At 45.1% G+C, this 21,143-nt stretch overlaps 2 protein-coding genes across 2 annotated transcripts in view; one reads left to right on the top strand and one right to left on the bottom strand.

Annotated features, from left to right (window-relative positions):
• The window catches only part of Dhx32 (DEAH-box helicase 32 (putative)), a 59,071-nt gene extending 48,465 nt beyond the window's left edge, over positions 1 to 10,606 (top strand). The window contains exons 8-12 of the mRNA XM_036196707.1: positions 3,979 to 4,170; positions 4,925 to 5,074; positions 6,198 to 6,385; positions 7,593 to 7,774; positions 10,142 to 10,606. Of these exons, the coding sequence (XP_036052600.1) occupies positions 3,979 to 4,170; positions 4,925 to 5,074; positions 6,198 to 6,385; positions 7,593 to 7,774; positions 10,142 to 10,310 (881 nt within the window). The 3' untranslated portion in view covers positions 10,311 to 10,606. The remainder of the gene's footprint in view (positions 1 to 3,978; positions 4,171 to 4,924; positions 5,075 to 6,197; positions 6,386 to 7,592; positions 7,775 to 10,141) is intronic.
• Positions 10,408 to 21,141, bottom strand: LOC118589429 (BRCA2 and CDKN1A interacting protein). The gene is made up of 7 exons (XM_036196720.1): positions 20,941 to 21,141; positions 16,675 to 16,749; positions 15,935 to 16,015; positions 14,479 to 14,568; positions 13,650 to 13,837; positions 12,282 to 12,456; positions 10,408 to 10,844 (listed from the first exon to the last, which is right to left on the bottom strand). The coding sequence occupies exons 1-7, from the start codon at positions 21,100 to 21,102 to the stop codon at positions 10,674 to 10,676; spliced, it is 942 nt and encodes a 313-aa protein (XP_036052613.1). The 5' UTR covers positions 21,103 to 21,141; the 3' UTR covers positions 10,408 to 10,673.
• Between the last annotated feature and the right edge of the window lie 2 nt (positions 21,142 to 21,143).

Raw genomic sequence — 21,143 nt, 5'->3', positions numbered from 1 at the left:
AGCCACATCCAAGACCTGACTTCCTTTTTTCATGATGGTAGGGATGGACCTAGAGACTGCATGATGGGCAACTACCGTACCACTGCCTACAGCACCAACTCCACATGCATTTCACCCGTAAACATTGCCCATTCAGCTCTACTGTTCATGTCTTGGCACCCTAAGCATCACCCTAAGCTCAGGAGAAGGGGTGGTTGGTGAACTAGATGTGAGGGGAGAAGAAAAAGCTCGCTTGCTAGAGGGTTCTGAAGAAATAAGACGTCAGAGATACCTGAAAGGAAACAGGAGGCTGGACTGTGGACTGCTCTCTCTGTGCTGGGACCCCTGCTCTCTCTTTCTCTCTCTGTCTCTGTCTCTCTCTGTCTCTGCCTCTCTGTCTCTGTCTCTGTGTGTGTGTGTGCTGGGACCCCTGTTCTCTCTCTCTCTGTCTCTCTCTGTCTCTCTCTCTGTGCGTGTGTGCGTGTGTGTGTGTGCACGCGTGTGTGTGTGTGCACGCGTGTGTGCGTGCGTGCTGGGACCCCTGTTCTCTCTGTGTGCTGGGACCCCTGTTCTCTCTCTGTGTGCTGGGACCCCTGCTCTCTCTCTCTGTGCTGGGACCCCTGCTCTCTCTGTGTGCTGGGACCCCTTTTCTCTCTGTGTGTGCTGGGACCCCTGTTCTCTCTCTGTGTGCTGGGACCCCTGCTCTCTCTCTGCTGGGACCCCTGCTCTCTCTGTGTGCTGCTTACTTCCCGAGGCTTCAAGCTGATAACTGGGAACAAAGGAGTCAAACTCATCGTTTATTTTTGGCTCCTGACAATACACACAAAACCGTTTTCTGCTGTGCTTGGGGAAACGTAGTTGTGGATAAACTCTGGCTCATCATTTTGGAAAAGAGGAGGAGGAGGAGGAGGAGGAGGAGGAGGAGGAGGAGGAGGAGGAGGAGGAGGAGGAGGAGGAGAAGAAGAAGAAGAAGAAGAAGAAGAAGAAGAAGAAGAAGAAGAAGAAGAAGAAGAAGAAGAAGCTTGCAGCCAATGCATTTAATTCAACTTATAATTGAACTGTATGAGCGCACACTCTCTGCCCTTTTCAGGATCTGTGAACCGTGTGGAAATGGACTTGGCATGACTAGGTTACCGGCAGTTAAGTGAGTTCCCTCGGCATGAACCTTTCTTTTGAAAAACTAAATCAAGGCTTTTCCCCTCTTCCAAGCTCGGCTGCCTGAGGATAGACCCCCATGAAAGTACCACAGCCACTGTTGATCTGGGTCAGGAAGCTTGGGACCGGCTGAGTGCCTCCGCAGAAACAGATGGCTGAGACTGCTATTGTCCTTGGAAGGCAAAGGCACTTAGACAGGGAGTTGGAGAGAAACCAGGCCAAACGTCTCAGACGGTGCCAGATGTCATCTCTATGCTCATATTCAAAACTTGTTTTACTGGTAGCAGATAAAACTGGTTTGGGGATGGCTAGGTTTTCTGGGATTATGAAAAGAAAAATGAGAGCCAGGGTTGATGGTCCGTGCCTATAAGCACAGCATTCATGAAGTAGAAGTGGAGGTAGGAGAATCGTATGTTCAAGGTCGTCCTGTATGTGGATTTCCAGGTCAGCCTGGGCTGCATGAAGCTCTGTCTCAAAAAGGAAAAGAAAAGAAAAATGAATCGTATTCAACCTGAACTTCCAGCTTGGCATCAAGGACATGATAAGGGCCTGAAGAAAACACAAAGTACGGACAAGGGCTGGACTCCTGGCTGCAGAGGCCAGTGGGAAAGGGGGGTCCAGCTCTGCAGTGGCCCCCTCAGGGCTTGAGTCAGTGAACCTGGAACTTCTGACATCAAAGATGTCAGACCAGAGATGTTTGTGAGGATGCCTGCAAGTCTGTAAAGCACTGTAAACTAGAGATTCTCCTCTGAAACAAATTGGTCTTAAAGTGCCACAGCCTGTACTCAAGAGAGTAAGAGAAAGCCACCTGCTCGCTTGGCTGGGTGATCACCCCAGCTGCACCTGGACCTCTGGATAGGGAGGGGCTCCTCCTTGCAGGCAGGATGCATGCTGCATGTTGCTTGTAGAACAGCCCAGAGCTAAGAAATTGTTCAACCACTGTACCTGTAAAGGCCACAGTTAGGACGTTGTTGTTACTCGTTTTTATTACATTTAGTTGTGGAGGTCAGAGGACAACCTGCAGGAGTCAGTTCTCTCCTTCCACCATGTGGGTCCCTGGGGTGGAGTTCAGACCCTCAGACTTGTGTTGTAAGCATTTTCCCCATTTGCCATCCTCCAGCCTCATCTCTCCGTCTCTTGGTTCTCCATCCACACACCTCCTCTCCTTGTCTCCTTCCTCCCATCTGCACAGCAGGATCTGCACAGCAGCTCTCTGCCTGAGCTCCGTGATGTGTGCATGCTCAGCCCCTGAAAGGCCCCTGTTTGTCTTGGTGCAAAATATAAAACTCCCAAGGAAGGGAGTCTGGCTCAGTGTGAGAAGGAGCCCACCCTGAGCCATCACTGTGACTGGGTTAGTGGGGGCAATTAGATGGTCAGTAACACAAAGCCATGTCTCACTGCTGGACCGTTAGAAACAATGTGAGTCCAGGTTTATGTCTGTGCCTGCAATGAGCTCTCCCCGCAACCCCAGAGGGACCAGCACTGGGATTACCCCCAAGTTCACACCTGCCTGAGACCTTGCACGTGCCAACAGGCAGCACAAGACACTGACGTTGGACTGAGGGAATGGATGGTGAGCATCAGTCTAATAAGACAGGCTGTAGCAAAGAGAGCCCTCATGTACATAGAAGCCACTCACTGGGCAGCCATTTTAAAATTATTATTTTTATGTGTGTGGGGGTTTTGCCTGCATGGAGGTGTATCTCAGACCACATTTGTGGTTTCTAAAAGCTTTCCTGGCTGCCTGACCACAGTGGGAATCTGATCAAACCAGAGCTTGTGACTAGGCTGTAGAGTTCAAAGCATAAATAGCAAGTAAGTCAATTTTTCCTGTCAGTCACTTAAAAACTCTCAGGCACAGGCAGGTTCAGTTGCTTCTTGGGTTAGGCCTATGGGTGCCGTCTCCCACATACTACGTACGTCTCAGGACTGAGACGGACGAAAGCTGGCCTGCGGCTCTCTCTGGGCCTTTGGTTTTAGGTGGTGCAGCAGGAGTTGGCTTCCCTGCGTTGCCTTTATTGGGATACCAGGTAGCAGACAAGTGAAAAAGCATGTTTAATAGAACTTGGTTCCACGTGGTCAGAGACTAAGTGGACTTCTTTGTGGAAACTGAGTGGCTGTAACACACACAGAAGTGGTGCCCATGTTATCTAAAAGAAATGAGGGATGGGGAAAGTCAGTCTGTTTGCAGTAACCTCGTGTGTCTGTGTCAGGTGTTTCTGTTTTCTCTGGCTTCTAGGCCACTCTGTCTTTTTTTTTTTTTTTTTCTGCCCATTTTCCTTGTCATACCTCAGTTTCCTAGGTTGTAGACCATGGTTGTTTTGCCTTATTGAGCAATGGGTATTTCTGCCTTCCCTAAAGTACACTTGGGGCTGGCTTTGTAGACTGGTACAGAGGCTGCTCACTCACACAGCCAGTATTCTGAGCCTGCAGCAGGCTCACTGGCTAGCCGGCCGTCTGGTGGGATCAGACTCTGCTCTGGATGCTCTGTGAGCATCAGCTATGTTCCCTCCAGTCACACTGATTGGAGCATGCTGCCTGATCAGCAGGGGTCTCAGATCCCCAGAGTCATCTTTGACTCCTCAGGACAGCATCAAAATGCAAAGAGTCCCTAGCTGTCCTTTGCACAGCAGCCTGCCACTCTGTCAGGGCCCTTATCTATACAGCCATAAGGGCCCTGTCAGCCCCTCAGAATCTACCGACTCAGTGTCTGGCCCATTCTTGCTCCACAGGTTTTGTTCATTGGTTGCTTGTTTTATATAAAAATGAAAAATCATTACCCGCTGCTCCATCTCAGCTGTGCAAAATGTATTCCTCCCCCCACCCCCTTTCTATCTTTCCTAGCCCCAGAAAGCCTGATGCAAGCACTGGAAGATTTAGATTACCTGGCCGCCCTGGACAATGATGGCAATCTCTCCGAGTTTGGAATCATCATGTCTGAGTTTCCTCTGGATCCACAGCTCTCAAAGTCTATCTTAGCAGCCTGTGAATTTGACTGTGTAGATGAAATGCTAACCATCGCTGCCATGGTAACAGGTACTCCTTAATGATCCTTTCTTTGTACCATGAATCCACACTGAGTAAAGATTTAGATGGAGTGTGCAGCAAGGACAGTGGCTGATCCAGCTAACTTGGCAGATAATAGTAAAGTGGGTTTTTGTTTTTGTTTTGTTTTTATTTCCAAGACAGAGTTTCTCTATGTAGTTCTGACTGCCCTAGAACTCACTCTGTAGACCAGGCTGGCCTCTGTCTCCCAAGTGCTGGGATTAAAGGCGTGAGCCACAACAGCCCTGTGGTAAAATGTTTTAATAGACTAAAAGGAGATTTTTTTAAATTACCTTAATGCAGACATTTTAAAGGTCATGCCTGGCGTCTTGCCTAAAGGACTAGTGTAGTGCAAACGACACAGCAGTCATGAGACAGTGCTTCCCCAGAACCGTGTGATTGTGTTTCCCACCAGCCTCGCTGGTACTGGCTCCTGTATTTTCATATATTCTTTGACAGCAGCATGGACTAAATGCTGTGCCGCTCGGAACGTAGTCCTGTCTGACCTGCTGGGCCCCTTGACACCCTGCTTCCGCTGGACTATGAGCAGTATGTGCAAAGCAACATGCACAAAAAGGAGAAAGAATTAAGACAATTCACTCTCAATCTCTTTGGCTTCCGAGTAAACAAGAATATTAAGAACAATGTATTGATTCAGAGAACCAAGACAGGAGTGGGTTCATAGCATGCTGGGCCAGGATGAAGTGTCTCTGCATTGCTGACTGTGACCTCTTGCATCTTAAAGCTCCCAGTTGCTTTTTGCACGTGCCTCATGGTGCTGAGGAGGCTGCTGAGACTTGCTGGAAAACGTTCTTGCACCCTGAAGGTGATCATTTTATGCTCATCAATGTCTACAGGGCCTACCAAGACACAGCTCTGAACTCTACCAGTGAGCGTACGTGAATGTGATCCCCAGAAACCACCTTCCCGTTCCTTCTCCCTTCCCCAAATGAGGCTCAGATATCTGGATTATTACTTGCTAGCCTTCTTTCTGATAGTGCCACCAGCCACTGGGAGGCCTAGCATGTCACAGCACAGGTCTGGGTTTGGGAAGCTTTAGTACTCTGGAGCTTTCAGAGCAGCATGCCTGAAGCACAGTAACAGGGACAGAGTCAGGGGTGGGGGAGCAGACATCCCTGGTGCCCTTGGTGTCCCTGAACTGCAGTGGATATCGTAGTGTCACAGGAGAGGGCCCAATGCTGGGGAAGCTGGCAGCGCCTCTTACAGGGCAGGGTTTGGAACTGGATCAGCTCCCTTTTCCACAGAAGGCTTTTCTGTTTCCCACAGACCAGCCTCTACTTCCTTTGGTCCAGAAAGTAATGTGAAAAAATATTTGAAATGATGGGGGAAAATCTTGAGGTCAGTTTGCAATGCAGTAGGAGGAGTAGGTCAGGAGCAGGGGTCAGTGTTCCTAAATGGACTAGAGGGACTGTGGTCAGCTCTTGAGAACCAGGCTGGGTGATGGTGTCCAACCAAGTACGTACTCCTGCTGCTCCGAGTGGGACAAGTGGACAGGTAGATGAGGGTCTTGTCCACTGGGCCAAGGTCATGTGCCATTCTTCAGTCAAGATGCAGTTGCAGACGCCAAGAAAGTGCCTTGAAACAGAATCAGACTAGTACATTTGGATTACAGGAAAGTGGCACCCACGGTAGACAAGGAGCTAAAGTGTGACACAATGAACTCCCAGGTCAGCCTGACAGGGTCTTACTAGATGAAGTATGGGATGATCAGAGGGGTAGATGCTAACAGCTCCCCTCTAGCTTTGGGTCTCTAGCTGTATACGCCCTTGCTGTACAGAGACACAAGTGCAGATGCTAATGTGGTCTCAGGCATGCCCCAGTCTCCATTATGCTGGATTCACAGAAGCTCAGCAGCTGCTACAGGTGTGGCCGGCCGGTCCAATAGCCAATGGAGAGCCCTATCCTAGCTGCCTTCCTACCACTCCCTCATGTGACCTTCAATAGCGCTTAAAGAAGACTAACACATCACTTCTGAGTGGCCTTTTGTTCTCCCTTAGACTGTGTGGAGAAATGGTGTCAAGATTATTTCCTCAACTGTTCTGCTCTCAGGATGGCAGACGTTATCCGAGCAGAACTCTTAGAAATCATCAAGCGGATCGAGCTTCCCTATGCAGAGCCTGCCTTTGGCTCCAAGGAAAATAGTCTGAACATCAAGAAAGCGCTGCTCTCTGGCTACTTTATGCAGGTAAGCAGGAGCAGAGCTGCTTTGGTATGTGTGGAATGAGTTCCGCATACATGGGAGATTCAGCTAGCAATCTCTTAGGTGATGGTTTTATTGACCGTAACTTTTTAAATAACACTAAAAAGATGTTATTTAAGATTTTATTTAAGCACACTTCTCACGCCAGAATACTCCGTTAATTTTGTCCCTAGAGAGGGAAGTAGACACCACAGTTCCTCTTTCTCTTTCACTGGTTATCTGAATGTCCAGGGAGTCAAATACTGCCTCAGTTGTTTCTTTCATGTCCACCGAGAGGCTAGTTAATGTCCGTGACAGGAGGAAGGGTGTTCTTCAGATCAGAGCAGAGTGGTAACACTGCACCCCAGTGAGCAGTCTTACTGGAGAGAGAGATGAGTCAGTATAGATAGATCTCTTCATCTGTGAGGACAAGTAGGATATCTATGTAAGAGGAAGGATGAACTGAGCTAAACACCAGGCATAAAACCTTGGTAGCATGGACAGTTCACGGCAGAGCTGATGGTACGCTACATTTTATTTCATGACCCAAACATTTACTTTACAGTCTCACTGTTTTAGTAGCTGCCCTAAGGTGCTGAAGCTAACATCATCACTATCTCAAGTTGTAAGACAAAAGTCTATTGCAGGAATCCTAAACGGTCTTATAATAAAAACACGGAGCCAGATAACAGGGTGAAAGCTGAAAGATCAGAGAAGCAGAGCAAGCCACAGCCACCACCTCTTACCTCACCAACTCCTCAGCCTGAAAGAGCCCAAGTCCTGCCTCCTCCTGCCTTATATTCCTTTTTCTGCCCGGCCATTATCACTTCCTGGATCAACCTTCCTAGTGCTGAGATTAAAGGTGTGTGCCACCACTGCCTGGCTCTGTTTCTCTTTTAGACTGGATTAATCTCATGTAGCCCACAGTGGCCTTGAACTCAAGGAAATCCAGATGGATCTCTGCCTCCCGAGTGCTAGGATTAAAGGTGTGTGCCACCACTGCCTGATCTCTATGGCTAACTCTGTCCTCTGATCTTCAGGCAAGCTTTATTAAGAGTACAAGCAATATATAACCACAAGTCATTGTGACTTATTTTCTATTATCTGAAAACAGGAAACATGGGTGACAAATTTTAGTTTAGCTATTCTGTATAAAATTTTTCAACTACAATGTTTGTGTATCAAACATTCCTTTTTTCTTTGAACCTTTTAGATTGCTCGGGATGTTGATGGGTCTGGTAACTACTTAATGCTCACACACAAGCAGGTTGCTCAGCTGCATCCACTGTCAAGCTACTCCATCACCAAGAAGATGCCCGAGTGGGTCCTCTTCCATCAGTTCAGCATATCGGAGAACAACTACATCAGGGTCACCTCAGCAGTGTCCCCTGAACTGTAAGTCTAATTGAGAAGGAAAGGCTTTCTTTTTAATTCACCCTCATAGAAATGAAGCACACGCTGCATTATTTCATTCCCAGTTAGGAAACTTACCTTGGTGCTGGTCTTTACATGGACAACCCCTAAGACGCATGCCTGCCTGAAATTACAGCTTAGGGAGAGATATAAAACACAGCATGACAGATAGTGTGTATCTGTACAGTTAATTTTCTGAATCTCTCAAAGTACCAATGTTTTCCCTTCTTCCACAGAAATATGCAAAACATTTCATCATTTTCTACTTTATTTATTGTTCCCTTAAAATGACTGACCAGGAAAAAGATCATTCTTAAATTTTGAAACAAGAATTTATTAAGAAGCATCTATCTATATAAGCATATGACAGTGTCTCTAGTTTTATAGAGCACCAGGTGTACTAAACTTAGCAGCCATTCACTCACAGAGCTCTGAATTTGCTTTGCCTTGTTGCTGTTATCCAGGGGAAAAGTGCAAATGTTCCATGTTCTTCTCCCTAGGTGACATCTGATTGTGTTTAGTTGCATGGCTGTTCAGGAAGGTATTTAGGGCTTAGGCCAAGTCTTTTAAGTGTATTTTCAAATGCTGCTAGCTTTTCTGAAGAGAAGTACTTCAACTTACCAACTTCTAAATGAATAGATAAAAAATTTCCCATCATTGTTATATCAGTAAACACAGAAGTCATGTATTAGATCCAGTAGTGTTTAGGAGCAGCTGGAATTGATTTGGTGAGCAGCAGAGGTCTATTTACATGTTACTTTGGGACGCTGGATATTTGTGGAATTTCAAAGAATCAGGCATTTCTGCACTGAACATTTTTAAACTTGTAATGTGCTTCAAATTTAATTAATAATAAATTGATAGTTTAATACTTAGGGATATATAAAGGTACTGAACTTTGATGCTTTTGTGCTCAAGGCTTAGTTTTATGAAATTAGAGATGTAATTAAACTAAATGAATCAAAAAGCTGCATAAGTATTTAAACATTCACAATAAGAACTTTATATTAGTGTCTAAATATCCCCCTTCCTTTAAAATTCATGAAACTTGTTTCCAAATTCAGTAGGTACATTAAAAAATCCTTTGTGCCCCCCATTTTATATAGTTCAAGTTTTCTCCAAATAACAGATTTTCATTGTGAGGGCATTCATGGTGTATGAAAAAAATTAAAATCTAATATGAATGGTATTGCTGCTTTTAGAAAACTGGGCTTCCTAATTATATAAAAATATTTTCCAGGAGCTGGGGATTTAGCTCATTGGCGGAGCACTTGCCTAGCAAGGACAAGGCCCTGGGTTCGGTCTTCAGCTCTAAAGAAAAAAAAAAGACAAAAAACATATATTTCCATTTTTATCCTTCTTTCAATATGGACTTCAAAGTTCATTAACTTAAAATTTTGTAACTATGAAATTCACTTAGAATTACAACTTCTACTCACTAGTTTAGTTTTACCAAGATTTTATTTTTCTACATACTTAGATTATGTTCTTCAGTTTTATTCAAAATTCAAAAAGCAAAAAATAAAACCAGTAATTTTCTTAGTTGATAAACTACAGAAAATCTGGTTATTTTCAAGCTTAAAGAATTTTTTTAATCCTAATATATGACAAGTTATATAATAAAGGTTGGCCAGTCTTCAAAAGTTTGCATAAATTATTCTGTAAAATAATAAACTTGCTATGAGGGAAAAAGAAAAAAAACACACAGTATGGTGTCATCCAGAACCATGCAAGAGAGAAGGCGATAATGCACTGGCTGTGTGGAATGGACTCAGCCAGCTTTTAGGAACAGATAAGCCACTAGCTGGAGCTGGGGGTGAGGGAAGGTGAGGCTGAAGAGAGGCAGTTCCCAGAGGGTGTAGGGCTTTGTAGGCCTAATTGGTGGTTTTAAGCAAGAGGAAGGCCTCTCTGCTACAAACATTTCTGTATAGCTGCTAAGTGGAGAAAGGACAGGAAGCTCAACAGTGAGAACAGAGTCTCAGAGATGACTCCAGACTTAGTCTAAAGGCACCTCATGGTGTTCAAGGTTACAGTCACACGAGTGGATTCAGCATAGAACTGAGGTTAAGAGGCAACAACACTCTGCTGTTGCTTACCCAAAGCTCTCCAAGCATATGCTCTGATCCCCCTCTGATGGCCTCATAACTAGAGAAGGGACACTGGGAAGTGCAGTGAGGATGACTGCACTAAAACCAGTGTTGTTATCTGCAGAGGCAGAATGAGGTACCAGGGCTTCAAATGATCTATCGGGTCTACACGGATCCTCGGGGGCTGGGGCAGACTCTCACGCTCCCGACATCTGTCTGCCAGTCCCCTGCTCTCATATTATTGTTTGTTTTCAATGAACAGATTTATGCAGCTGGTGCCACAGTACTATTTCAGTAACCTGCCTCCTAGTGAAAGCAAGGACATCCTACAGCAAGCCTCATGCCACCTACCCACCACAGCTGTGAAAAAGGACCAGGATGTGTGTGAGAAGTGCCCTGATGCTACTGAGCAGAGGTGCATGATCCAGTGACCTCTCCAAGACAGAGTGCAATAAGGACACCAAGGAAGGGGAGACTGGCAGTGGGCTACTGGAGCCAGGACAGTCCTGGACATTAACACTTCAAGTATGATTTTAAAATAAAAAAATAGTTTTTATTAAGTTCTTAAAATTACGATTCCATTGTTTTCTTATTGGAAGTTTTTAACCAATCATTTATAATTTGACCAAAATTAAAAAAAAAAAAATGTAAATGTGTCATGGACACATGGAACAGAACCCTACTTTTTGTAGAGGACTTGAATCTGAATAAAATAATGAGTTTTTCAGTATTTCTCCAATGGGTTTCTTGGTAATTATACATAAACAAGTCCATCACTGTCCGGGGGAAATGGACTAGATAGATAGATGGTCTTTCAGTTTTTCCATGATTTCACCCATCTTGTCATCTGGGATTAACATCACAGTTCGCAAGGGCTTCATTGGCACATCATCAAAGGACCATCTGCCTCCCAGACAAGTGTCGCTCTCCTCCTGCACCGAGTAGCTGAACTTGAGGACTGCCTTCTACAGCAAAAGACAAGGAAAATGTAGCAGCTCAAAGGCAGAGTTCACTTAACCCACAATAAAGCATACTGCCTGGTATACGTGCAGATAAGAAAACAGTGGAAGGAAGCAACACTCTGAATACAGTAAGTTCGAATGGACACTCTGGGGGAAGTTATGAAACCCGAAACAAATTTCAACCCACAGGAGGATCACGGATTAAGGTGTGCCATTTCCAAGGCAGGAGCAGGCAGTCAAGTCACTTTCATGATCACCTGATTAAGATCATGCTGTGACAGGTAAGTGAAACTTAGAACTGTCCCCAAATGCTGACCTTCATATGCTTGGCAGCTTCCTTAGCTTGGGGACACTGTGTCAGCAAGGTGCTTGCATAGCCAGAGCATGCTGAAATCCCATAGACTTCCTTAAAATTGTCTCCATTTGTAAAAATACATTTTTGCTGGCTTTTTCCCTGCATGTGGTACATGCATGTAAGCGTGTAGATATGTGTCTGAGTAGAGGCCAAAAGAAGACATCAGGTGTCCTTATCGACCGTACCACTTTGAGACAGAGTGCACCACTGACCAGGAAGCTGACCAGTGAGCTCTCAGGATTCTCCTGTCTCTGTGCATGTCTCACTTTTTCTAACCCAGGTCCTTGCGCTTGCATACCACTGACTCTCCCTAACCCCATTTTGCTATCTCCTTGTAAAACAAAGGTAGAGCTGAATTTCTACTGCTTCAGTCAGTGGGGATGGCCCAAAGGATCAGTATCCTAGCTTTGCATGTCTGATCCCTAGAAAACACCTGCACATTGGATGCAGAGGTGCCCAACATCCCTGGGAGGCAGACAAGGCCTGTCAGCACAGCAGCTGCAATGAGACCTACCTCAGCAAGGTGGAAGATGACCTCCACCAGCATGCCATGGCACACAGGCATCTGCACATACATACACATATACATTTTAAATTGTGTTATCATCCAATTAAGGAAAATGTTACCCCTAAGAGATGAAATTTCAAGATTTCCAAAGAGGACCATGTGAGAAAGGAAAGAGGAATACTGTCTGGGATTTGGCTACCTATCACAGTATGAGCCACCAATATAGAAAGTGCTAGAGATCCACCAGCGGGATGATATCCAGATCTAAGGGCACAGAACAGCTGTGATCACCTTCACTCATCCCCATCTGCACATGGGCAACTTCTTAGAACTAAACATGCAAATGTGGCTTGAACATCACACTGTAAACACACTCTAAGTACCTACCACTCATCCCCACCACCTACGCAGTGTAATGGGAAGCCTTTGTGTGTGCAAGGTGTACCAGACAGTGGGTCAGCCAATAGTCAGAGATCACAGAGAAAAGCAGGACTTCGGCATAAATCCTGTGGATAAGTCTTATTTTCAAGGAAATTCTACTGACAGCTAACAGATAACTGAAGCAGGCCATCCTTACCTCATAGAAAAACTCTTCCTCTGCATTTGCGAACATCAAGGCTTCCTGCTGAAGGCCGTCCCGCCTCTTTTTGGAACCGGATTTCCCTGCTTCCACAAATGTCTTACTAATCAGCAGATAGAAGTGGCACTTCCCGCATGGCTTATTGGCTCTTTGTGCCTCAGCTAGTTCTTTCCTACAAGCATCCACACACACACTGGTTACTGCTGGGTTAAATCTGTTTAGAGCCCAAAGGAAACCGACACAGCACCGTCTTGGGGCTCTGCTGAACACAGGCTGGACATTCTCACTTATGCTATTGGCTATACTTAAGCATGTGATGACACTGGTTTTTACAGTAAACAGTGAAGAACCTGAGTTCAGAAAGACACATACCCACAAACATGACCTCAGATTCCCTCAAAATCACTGTTTTGTCCAAATTTAAAAATAGATAATAACCTGCATTCTTTAAACAGTCAACATTTAATTGCAAAATTCAAATGCACACAGGCCCAGCAGATGGCATGAGAGTATGTGACTATACAAGCTGCATCACTAGTCTGGGACTGACTTCTGACACTGCAGAAACTGCACAACTATAGATACTCTAAATTCTAGAATCATCAACGAAATGGTAATGCAATTTTTTTCCTTCCAAAATTGACTGACTGCCTCTAAACAAAACTAATATATTCAGAACAGTCTACTTTATCTCCAACATAAAGTCAGCAGAAAGCAGATGAAGCCCCTGTGAGACCAAATAGCAGGAGCCCCAGCTGCTTACAGAAACCAAAGATACATAAAACCATTTAGGATACAGGAGCAGTCTGAGCTGCAGCTGAGGGTGCAAGACGGAGCATGGGGCATATGGACAAAGGGAGAAGGTTCTCCGTGAGGGAGACCACACCAGAGCTAGGTCACTCTGTCTCCACTTTAACCCTGTGAGTCAAAGCACAGGCATATGGTCCTTAGTTCACTTAACTTGTCTAAATGTTGTTCTCCTGCATTAAGGAACAACAGAAGACCAAGAAGTAGAGCCAGTGAAGGATGTGGTTTCATTAGTCAAAACAGAAGGTAGGAGTTTGATTCTGGTTTTGTTGAAATTACAGAAATCTGTGACTGTGGAAACTATCAGTCAAATGTGAAAGGTCTTGAAAATTCAACTTTTCTACCATCTGAATTTTTGAAAATATCACGATTACTACCATCAATCATCAAAACTGTTCAAGGGGCTGAATGCTAGAAATACTCCACTATTCCACTGCTTCATCGGAACCTGCACAACCCAGGCTGGACATTTTGTACCAACCGACACATGCTTCACATAAGCTACACTTCGAATCTACTTGGGTAAAAACTGACTGAAGGCAGTGTCCAGTCTCTTACTGAAGCTGCTGGTGCATGGGCAGAGCAATCTGTGGAGGGACGTTAATGAACCGCTCACTTAGCAGGAAGCCCACAGGCTTGCTGGTGTCACTCAAAAGCTTGTCCAGCTGTTCAACCATGCTCTTCGCACAGTTCTTCTCACAGAAGCTCAGGACCAACTCTTTAATTTGTTCAGCACACTGAGTACCCTAGAAAGAAAAGAGAAGGCTTCTTTTCACCTTACAAATTGCCTTTAAACCCTGATGTTTCCTCAGTATTGACTGCTGGAGAATTCCCCAAAAGTAACTACACCTAATTACCATCCCATGATTGGTGGTGAATCAAGTTTATAGTTAACACTCACACACTGAAATAGCACTTCTACTCCATCTCACAGAAACAGTTGGAAATTAACTGGAACATTCCTTTGAAAACTGAAGATTGACTGTGGGCTGCACCTTTTTTGGAAAATAAAGAACTGGAACTCATTGAGTCAATAAAGAGAGATGATGGAACACAAGCTCATGCTAAGGGCCCACTCAAAACTTTGGAAGCTGCTGAACAAGGCCTCCATATCCACGAGGAGCAAAGAGACTAGCTGCAGAGACCCTGCAAACAGATCCTGTATCAGCACCAACATCTCAACACCAGCCACTAAAATGCTTGGTGACTGTGCCAGCAGGAGCAATCAGCTTTAAGTGGATACAAATGATTCCAAACAAAACAGTGCCATTCTGAAAAAGGAGCACAGCAATGGCACATACCCTGATAGTTAATATCATATTCTCATATAGAAGACTCTGTCTTGACCACAGATTTCAAGGCTTCAAATACACCCAGGGAAACTAACCTTTCTTTCCGTTAAATTGAAAAGGCTTATGAAGCCGAAGATCTCATCTTCATCCATTTCATCACTGCTGTCTTCTGAAACATCCGTTTGCTGTTTTAGGAGAGTGCTTGAATTTTACATTATTTGGTTGGGAAGAAGTATAACACTAATTTTTCACTTTTCAAAACCAAAGCTAGTTTTTCTTCTGTCTGCTCCCAAAGCACTGTGTCCTGAATGCCATGTGGCAGCATTCCTACCACTTTACCTCCAGACTGACCTGTTCCTCCTCCACATTCTGGGTGACCTCATCCTGCTCTCTCTATACAAGATTCTTGGGGTTTCTTTTCCTTTTCTGTTTGTTTGTTTGTTTGTTTGTTTTTTCAAGATAAGGTTTCTTTGTGTAGCCCTGGCTGTCCTGGAACTTGCTCTATAGACCAGGCTGTCCTCAAACTCACAGACTTGCCTGCCTCTGTATTGCCAAGTTCTGGGATTAAAGGCATGCACCACCGCCGCACAGCACAAGATGTCTTAAATTAATCAAAACTTAGTGACATAACTGGAAAACGAGAAGGTAATTCATGAGCCTGTTCTGGTCCTCCACTATCTATATCCAACAATTTCCCTGGACTTCAGAAGACCCTCAGCAACTGTGCCAAGACTCGAGTGATAATGCCCCTACTCCAGAGCCTGCTCAGCGCATAGAACATAAAGCAAGAGGAACTGAAATGAATCTGACCTCTGTCCAAATGGCAGGTCCACAACCCAGATACTGTGGTAATTCTAAGCGGTGGAGTTATTGTAATACAGCAAGAGGAAACCAAAAGAACCCCAGCTGACAAGTAGCAGAGCCAGGTCCATGCCGGCTCCTCATTTCCTTTGGCTCTATAACTCTACTAGACACTTCCTTCCTTAAAGACTCCTTCCTCGCGTCTGTGAAACCACACTGCTTTCCCCTTCCTGCTGCAGCTATTCCTGTCAGTTCCTCTGATGTCTCTGCCACTGACTTTGCTCACACAAGCACAGCTGGCACTACTACCAGGGTGTCTGTCCTCTGCCTTCCCTTGGCAATCCCAATCACGTCTGATTTCAGTGACAGACATCTGCTGAAACTCAAGGCTCCAGCTGCTGCTCTGTACCTCACATACACCAGGCACCCCAAACTCAAAGTGTACAAACCCCATGATGCATTCATCCTCTCAACCTGTCTTCTATGTCTGCTAACCTCCTTGCTCTAGCAGCAATTTGGAAGTCATCCTTGACTGTTTTCTGTTACTCAGAACCAAGTACACTAAACCATACCATATTTCACCCCCCAAGGATCTTCTAAGTCAGCCCTCCTCTCCCCTCCCTACACTGTGCCTACATTCCTGCACATTAACACTCCTGGACCGCTGCAGTGGCCTCGGAGCAGTCCTTCTAGGTCTTTCAATTGGAGCTGAAGAGGACAAAGAACCCACAGTGCCAATCACCCACTTACCTTAATCACACTCCCAATGTGGTTCTGTTGAATCAAGAGATCCGTTAGCTCTGCAGTGTTCACAGGAGCTTTTAGGAAAAGCTTAAAGGAGAAAAAGAAATATTTTAAATAAAGATCAAAGCAAAATTTCTAGTAACACTTTGATTGTGATATCTAAACAAAAACAATAAAATGTAATGACCTGATCAAGATGGCTGAGAAAAGTAACACCAGGAGGAAAACAAAAATCCAGAGTCCAAGAAATTTCAGAAAAGACACAGCCAATAGCATTTAGCAAACAGGTATGGGAAGAGGATAAACACAGGCCATGTTATTTGAGGTGGGCAGCAATGTGGACTGTGCAGCAGTTATGCGGCTATTCTATAAGGAGTGATGCTCTGCTTCTGAACTGCTGATGCTATATGAGGCTGGCCTCGGGCCCTTATTACCCTGCCTTCCCTGCCACAGTAGACAGCATCCCCTCTGAACTGTAAGCGAAACTCTTCCTCCTTTATTTAAAAAAAAAAAAAAAAAGTTTTGTTTTTTTCCCCCACAGTTTGGATGTGAATTATAAGGAAGAGATTAGTATCTCAGGCAGTGAGCACATGAAAAGGAAAGCATTCCAAGATACGGCAAACTTAAACACAGTAACCAGGGGCGGGGCAAAGAGAAGAGGTACAAAGATCCATTCACCCCTGAAATGGAGAGAGTCCTTCAGCAAAGTGCAGAAGACAGGCATGGGGATTCTGGAAAGACCGTACCTGTTGCAGTAATTTCTTAATTCCGCCATAATCATTATCTGAGATGGAATGAGCTTCAAATTCAATATTCACTTCCTGTAATAGTAGATGAAACAGATCATCATAGATTTAGAAATGATGCAGGTAGTACTTCCATTCTGCAAATGTTTCTTTTCCCTCAGTTTCCATTCTTTTAGGTCTGCTCTCTATCTGCAGAAAATGTTTCAGGGAGTTGGGGTTGAGAAAAACATGAAATGTTAGTCTAACGTGGTGGTGCAAACCATCAACTTGGGAGACAGAGGAAGGAAAATCAATAATCTGAGACCAGCCTACACTACATAGCAAGACGTTGTTTCATAACAGGGAAGGGCGGGTGGGGAATGTTACCTCAACAACTATCACCGGCAGGCCTGAAACAGGCCAACCTAAAATCAGGATGGTACCGCAGGCCTGCAAGGGCAACTCGTACGCAGGTTTGGGGGAGGGGTGCAAGAACATCTCAATTTTGAAGTCATCCTGTTCTTCACAGGGAGACTCTTTCTCAAAGAAAAAGGAAAAAAAATAGGTAAATACTTCCAAGATTGCTACCTGTACATATTACAAAGCCACAAAGAAGGAATAGATGGTTGTTCACCTGGCTTCAAATGCATTCGTAAAACAAGATCACTTCAAGTCCCTGGAACTGCCCAGAGTTTAACTTACTCATTGATGTGAGTGAGGCTCTACTTTGTTCACTTAGCAAATATTTACTAACAGCAGGTACCAAGCACTTGAGAGGAAATGGTGAATCCAGGCCTGGTAGCACGGGCCTGTGATCCCAGCACTAAACAGGCTGAGGCAGGGAGATGGGGAGTTCAAGGTAAAGTTGGGTTACAATGTGAGTTCAAAGTCAAACAAAGTGCATAGCAAGACCACGCCTCTAAATAAATAAAGAAGTAGGAGATGAAAATGATGAGCAAAGCAGATGTGATGACTCTGTTCTTATGGAGCAGACACAGGCAACAGAAAGCACATCTAAAGTTGCAACTGTATGTGCCATTAAAGAAGAGGAGGATGGGCTGGAGAGAGGGTGCAGCAGGTAAAGGCATTCACTGCCAATCCTGACTGCGTGAGTTCAATTCTTTGGACAGAGATGGTGGAAAGAGAACCGGTTTCTGCAAATTGTCTTCTGACTTCCACATGTGTATTGTGGCAGACACACACACACACACACACACACACACACACACACACACACACATATGTAAAGATATACTGTGTTGTTACAGCTTAAAACTAGGAAATCAGAAAGTCAAGAAAAGCTTGCTTTAAAAAGTGACATCAGGGGGCTGGAGAGATGGCTCAGAGGTTAGGAGCACTGGCTACTCTTCCAGAGGTCCTGAGTTCAATTCCCAGCACGCACATGGCAATTCACAATTGTCTATAGCTTCAGTTCCAGGGGAGCTGGCATGTTCATAGACATACCACAGCACATTAAAAAAAAAAAAAAAAAAAAAGTGAGATGAACTGAGAACAGGGGAAGAGATTCCCTGACATGGGGTCAGCAATACAAGGCCTAAGGCAGGAGAAATTATGGTGGAGCCACAAGACTAAAAAAGGGCACATGTCTCCTAACCTCTGGTAAGCAGCTAGCAACAGAATCCAAGAGGAAAAGCCAGCTAATTCACTTTGTCCTTTAAGTTAGGCTAGACCTGAACTATGCACATTCCTTCACTCCTGATACATCTTTTTAAAAAGATTTGAGATTGATTCTGATCTTCCAAGATAATTTTCATGGGCTTTTACAACAGAGAAATTAATTGTGGGTGAATAAATGTATCAGAAAACAAAAGCCTTCTTCACTTAAATAAAGGAAGAAATACCCACTAAGGATTTCAGAATGGAGACTTGCCCCAAAAGCTCTAACCCTTTCCTCTGGGGGCTGGAGGGAGGGCTCAGCAGTTAAGAGCACTGGCTGCTCTTCCTGAGGACCCAGGTTTGATTCTCAGCACCCACATGGATGCTCACAACATCTGTAACTCCAGCCCTGGGCATCTGATGCCTTCTATGGCCTCTGTGGCCACAGCATGCATGTAGATGCAGACAAAAGACACATACACATAAAGAAATTTAAAGGCATATGTGAGGGGCAAAAGCTACCCTGACTGCTAAGGTCTGAGTGAGAAACCCTTTTTCTAGCCTTGGTATCATATTCCTATTCTCCTAAAGCTACTGCCAAACACACACACACACACGCACGCACGCACGCACGCACGCACGCACACGCACGCACGCACGCACACAAGCTGATAGATCTCTGCCCCCCCCCCACCCCACCCCCACCCACCCCCACCCCCCCCGTTTCTTTTTTCCTCCACATAATTATATATACACATTTCCCCTGAACTTGCGGTGTGGTCCCACTTGTAAAATAGTGATAATTCCTAACTAAGTTCATGGCACTGATATGAGAATTAAATGAATTAATCCATAATGCTGAGCCAGGGGGGTATATTTAGTATGGTTATTATTATTACTGTCAATTTCTAGAGGGTAAAGTCTTACAAGTTATTGAATCAGGAGTCATATGCACTTTAAATTTTGATAAATACCCTCAAATTACCCTCCAAAGAGAGTGCACAGATTTAAACTCCCACCAACAGAGTATGTACATGCGTATATTGCTACACTATTATCAATGATGATATTCTTCCCGTTGCTCAGATAAACAGCATGACCAAAAGCAACTTGGGGGGGAAAGGGTTTCTTTCATCTTACACTTCCAGGTCATCATTCCTCATGGAGGGAAGTTAGGACAGGAGCTAACGGCAGCAACTGACTGAAGCAGACCACAGAGACCACTCCTTACTGGCTTGTTTATCCACCCAGGACCAGGGGTGGCATCCCTCACAGTGGGCTGGACTCTTCCCCATCAATCATTAAGCAAATGGTCACCGACAAGCACACAGGCCAATGTGATGGAAGTAATCCCTCCTCCCACAGGATTTAGGATTGTTCTATAAAAGAAATAAGAAGCCAGCCAGGCGGTGGTGGCCTTTAATCCCAGCACTTGGGAGGCAGAGCCAGGCAGATCTCTGTGAGTTCGAGGCCAGCCTGGGCTACAGAGTGAGATCCAGACAGGCACCAAAACTACAGAGAAACCCTGTCTTGGAAAAAAGAAAGAAACAGGAAGCCAACGGAGCACTCAATGAGGGAGGGTAGGCTAGGCCAACCAGATCTCTCCGGCAGCACATGGAGCGCAGATGGTAGAAGGACAAGAAAGGCAAGACAGTGAAGAACTATTACAGAGAGCTGGGAGTGTGGCTCAGTGGTGAAGTGCTTGCCTAGCACGCACAGTATCCTAGCTTTGATTCTCAGCACTTCAAAAACAGTAAAATAAAATTACATGCGATTTCACTGTGGTTATCTCAGATTTAATTTCATTTAAAAAAAAAAAAAGGAAAACCTTTGTAGTAACCAGGCAAGAGATGATGGAGTTGTGAACTAGAATATGCGCAGGACCATGGTAAGCTGTGCCTGGATACGGAAGGAAAAGCTAACAGAATTTACTGATGGTTTGGGTAAGGGGTGAGAAAGGAAGCATAATTAAAGTTAACAGAATTGGGGAACTATTACAGAAATGATGAAGAGAGGGTTAAATTACAAACCCTGTGCTGGGCAGTCAAGCCTGAAGTACCTACTGAGACAGCAACTGCCTTGAACTATCAATCAATCCCCAATTATTCACCTAGAAAGAAGTGCTTAAACCACTAAAGGGGGGTAATAAGAAGTCTGGAAAAAGGACATCAGTTCTGTGAGGCCACAAAACCAAACAATCTGACCAGGTTGGCTGTCCGGAGGAGGCAGGAAATATGGTCTGGCTGAGACGTCTAAAAAGAAGGGGAAACCATGCAGGATGAAGAGCATTTAAGAAGTGTATAGGACGGAGCAGGTGGCCTTTAAGAAACTACAGAGGGCCAGAGTGAGCGTGCCTGTGTAGAAGGTGGAGAGGGGCTGCAGGGAGTGGAGAGAAGAAACTCTGCAGGTCTCTGATAGCTTAGTAAAGACTTGGGGCCACTGAAGGTGTGGGGGTGGGGGGGGGGGGAGTTGGGGGGCTTCTGGGGGAAATAACTCAGCCGGGAAGGGCTTCAGGGAGTAATGTGTAGAAACGCCTGAGGGGAGTACCTGAGTAAAAACGTGCCACGTCCGGTTCAACTCCTGAACCACAGTTCCCACCGCTTCGGTTGCCAGAATGGTTTTTTTCCCCTCTCAGATCTACACCCCCAAATACGGTCACGTGTGCCTCACCTCGTCCACGATCTCGTCTTCATCCTCTTCTTCGTCACTGTCTTCATCCTCTTCTTCCTCATCCTCCACCTCATCCTCTTCCTCCTCCTCGCGCTGGCCCTTGGCTCCCAGCGGCCGCTGAACCCCATTCCCCACCGCCCGCCTCTTAGCTTTGGATGCCATGTTGCCGGTCACACTGCGCCTGCGCAAGTCCCGCCCCTGCC

The sequence above is a fragment of the Onychomys torridus genome, chromosome 1, assembly GCF_903995425.1.
Source record: "Onychomys torridus chromosome 1, mOncTor1.1, whole genome shotgun sequence".
Lineage (NCBI taxonomy): Eukaryota > Metazoa > Chordata > Mammalia > Rodentia > Cricetidae > Onychomys > Onychomys torridus.
This window is presented reverse-complemented; position numbering and strand designations above follow the sequence as displayed.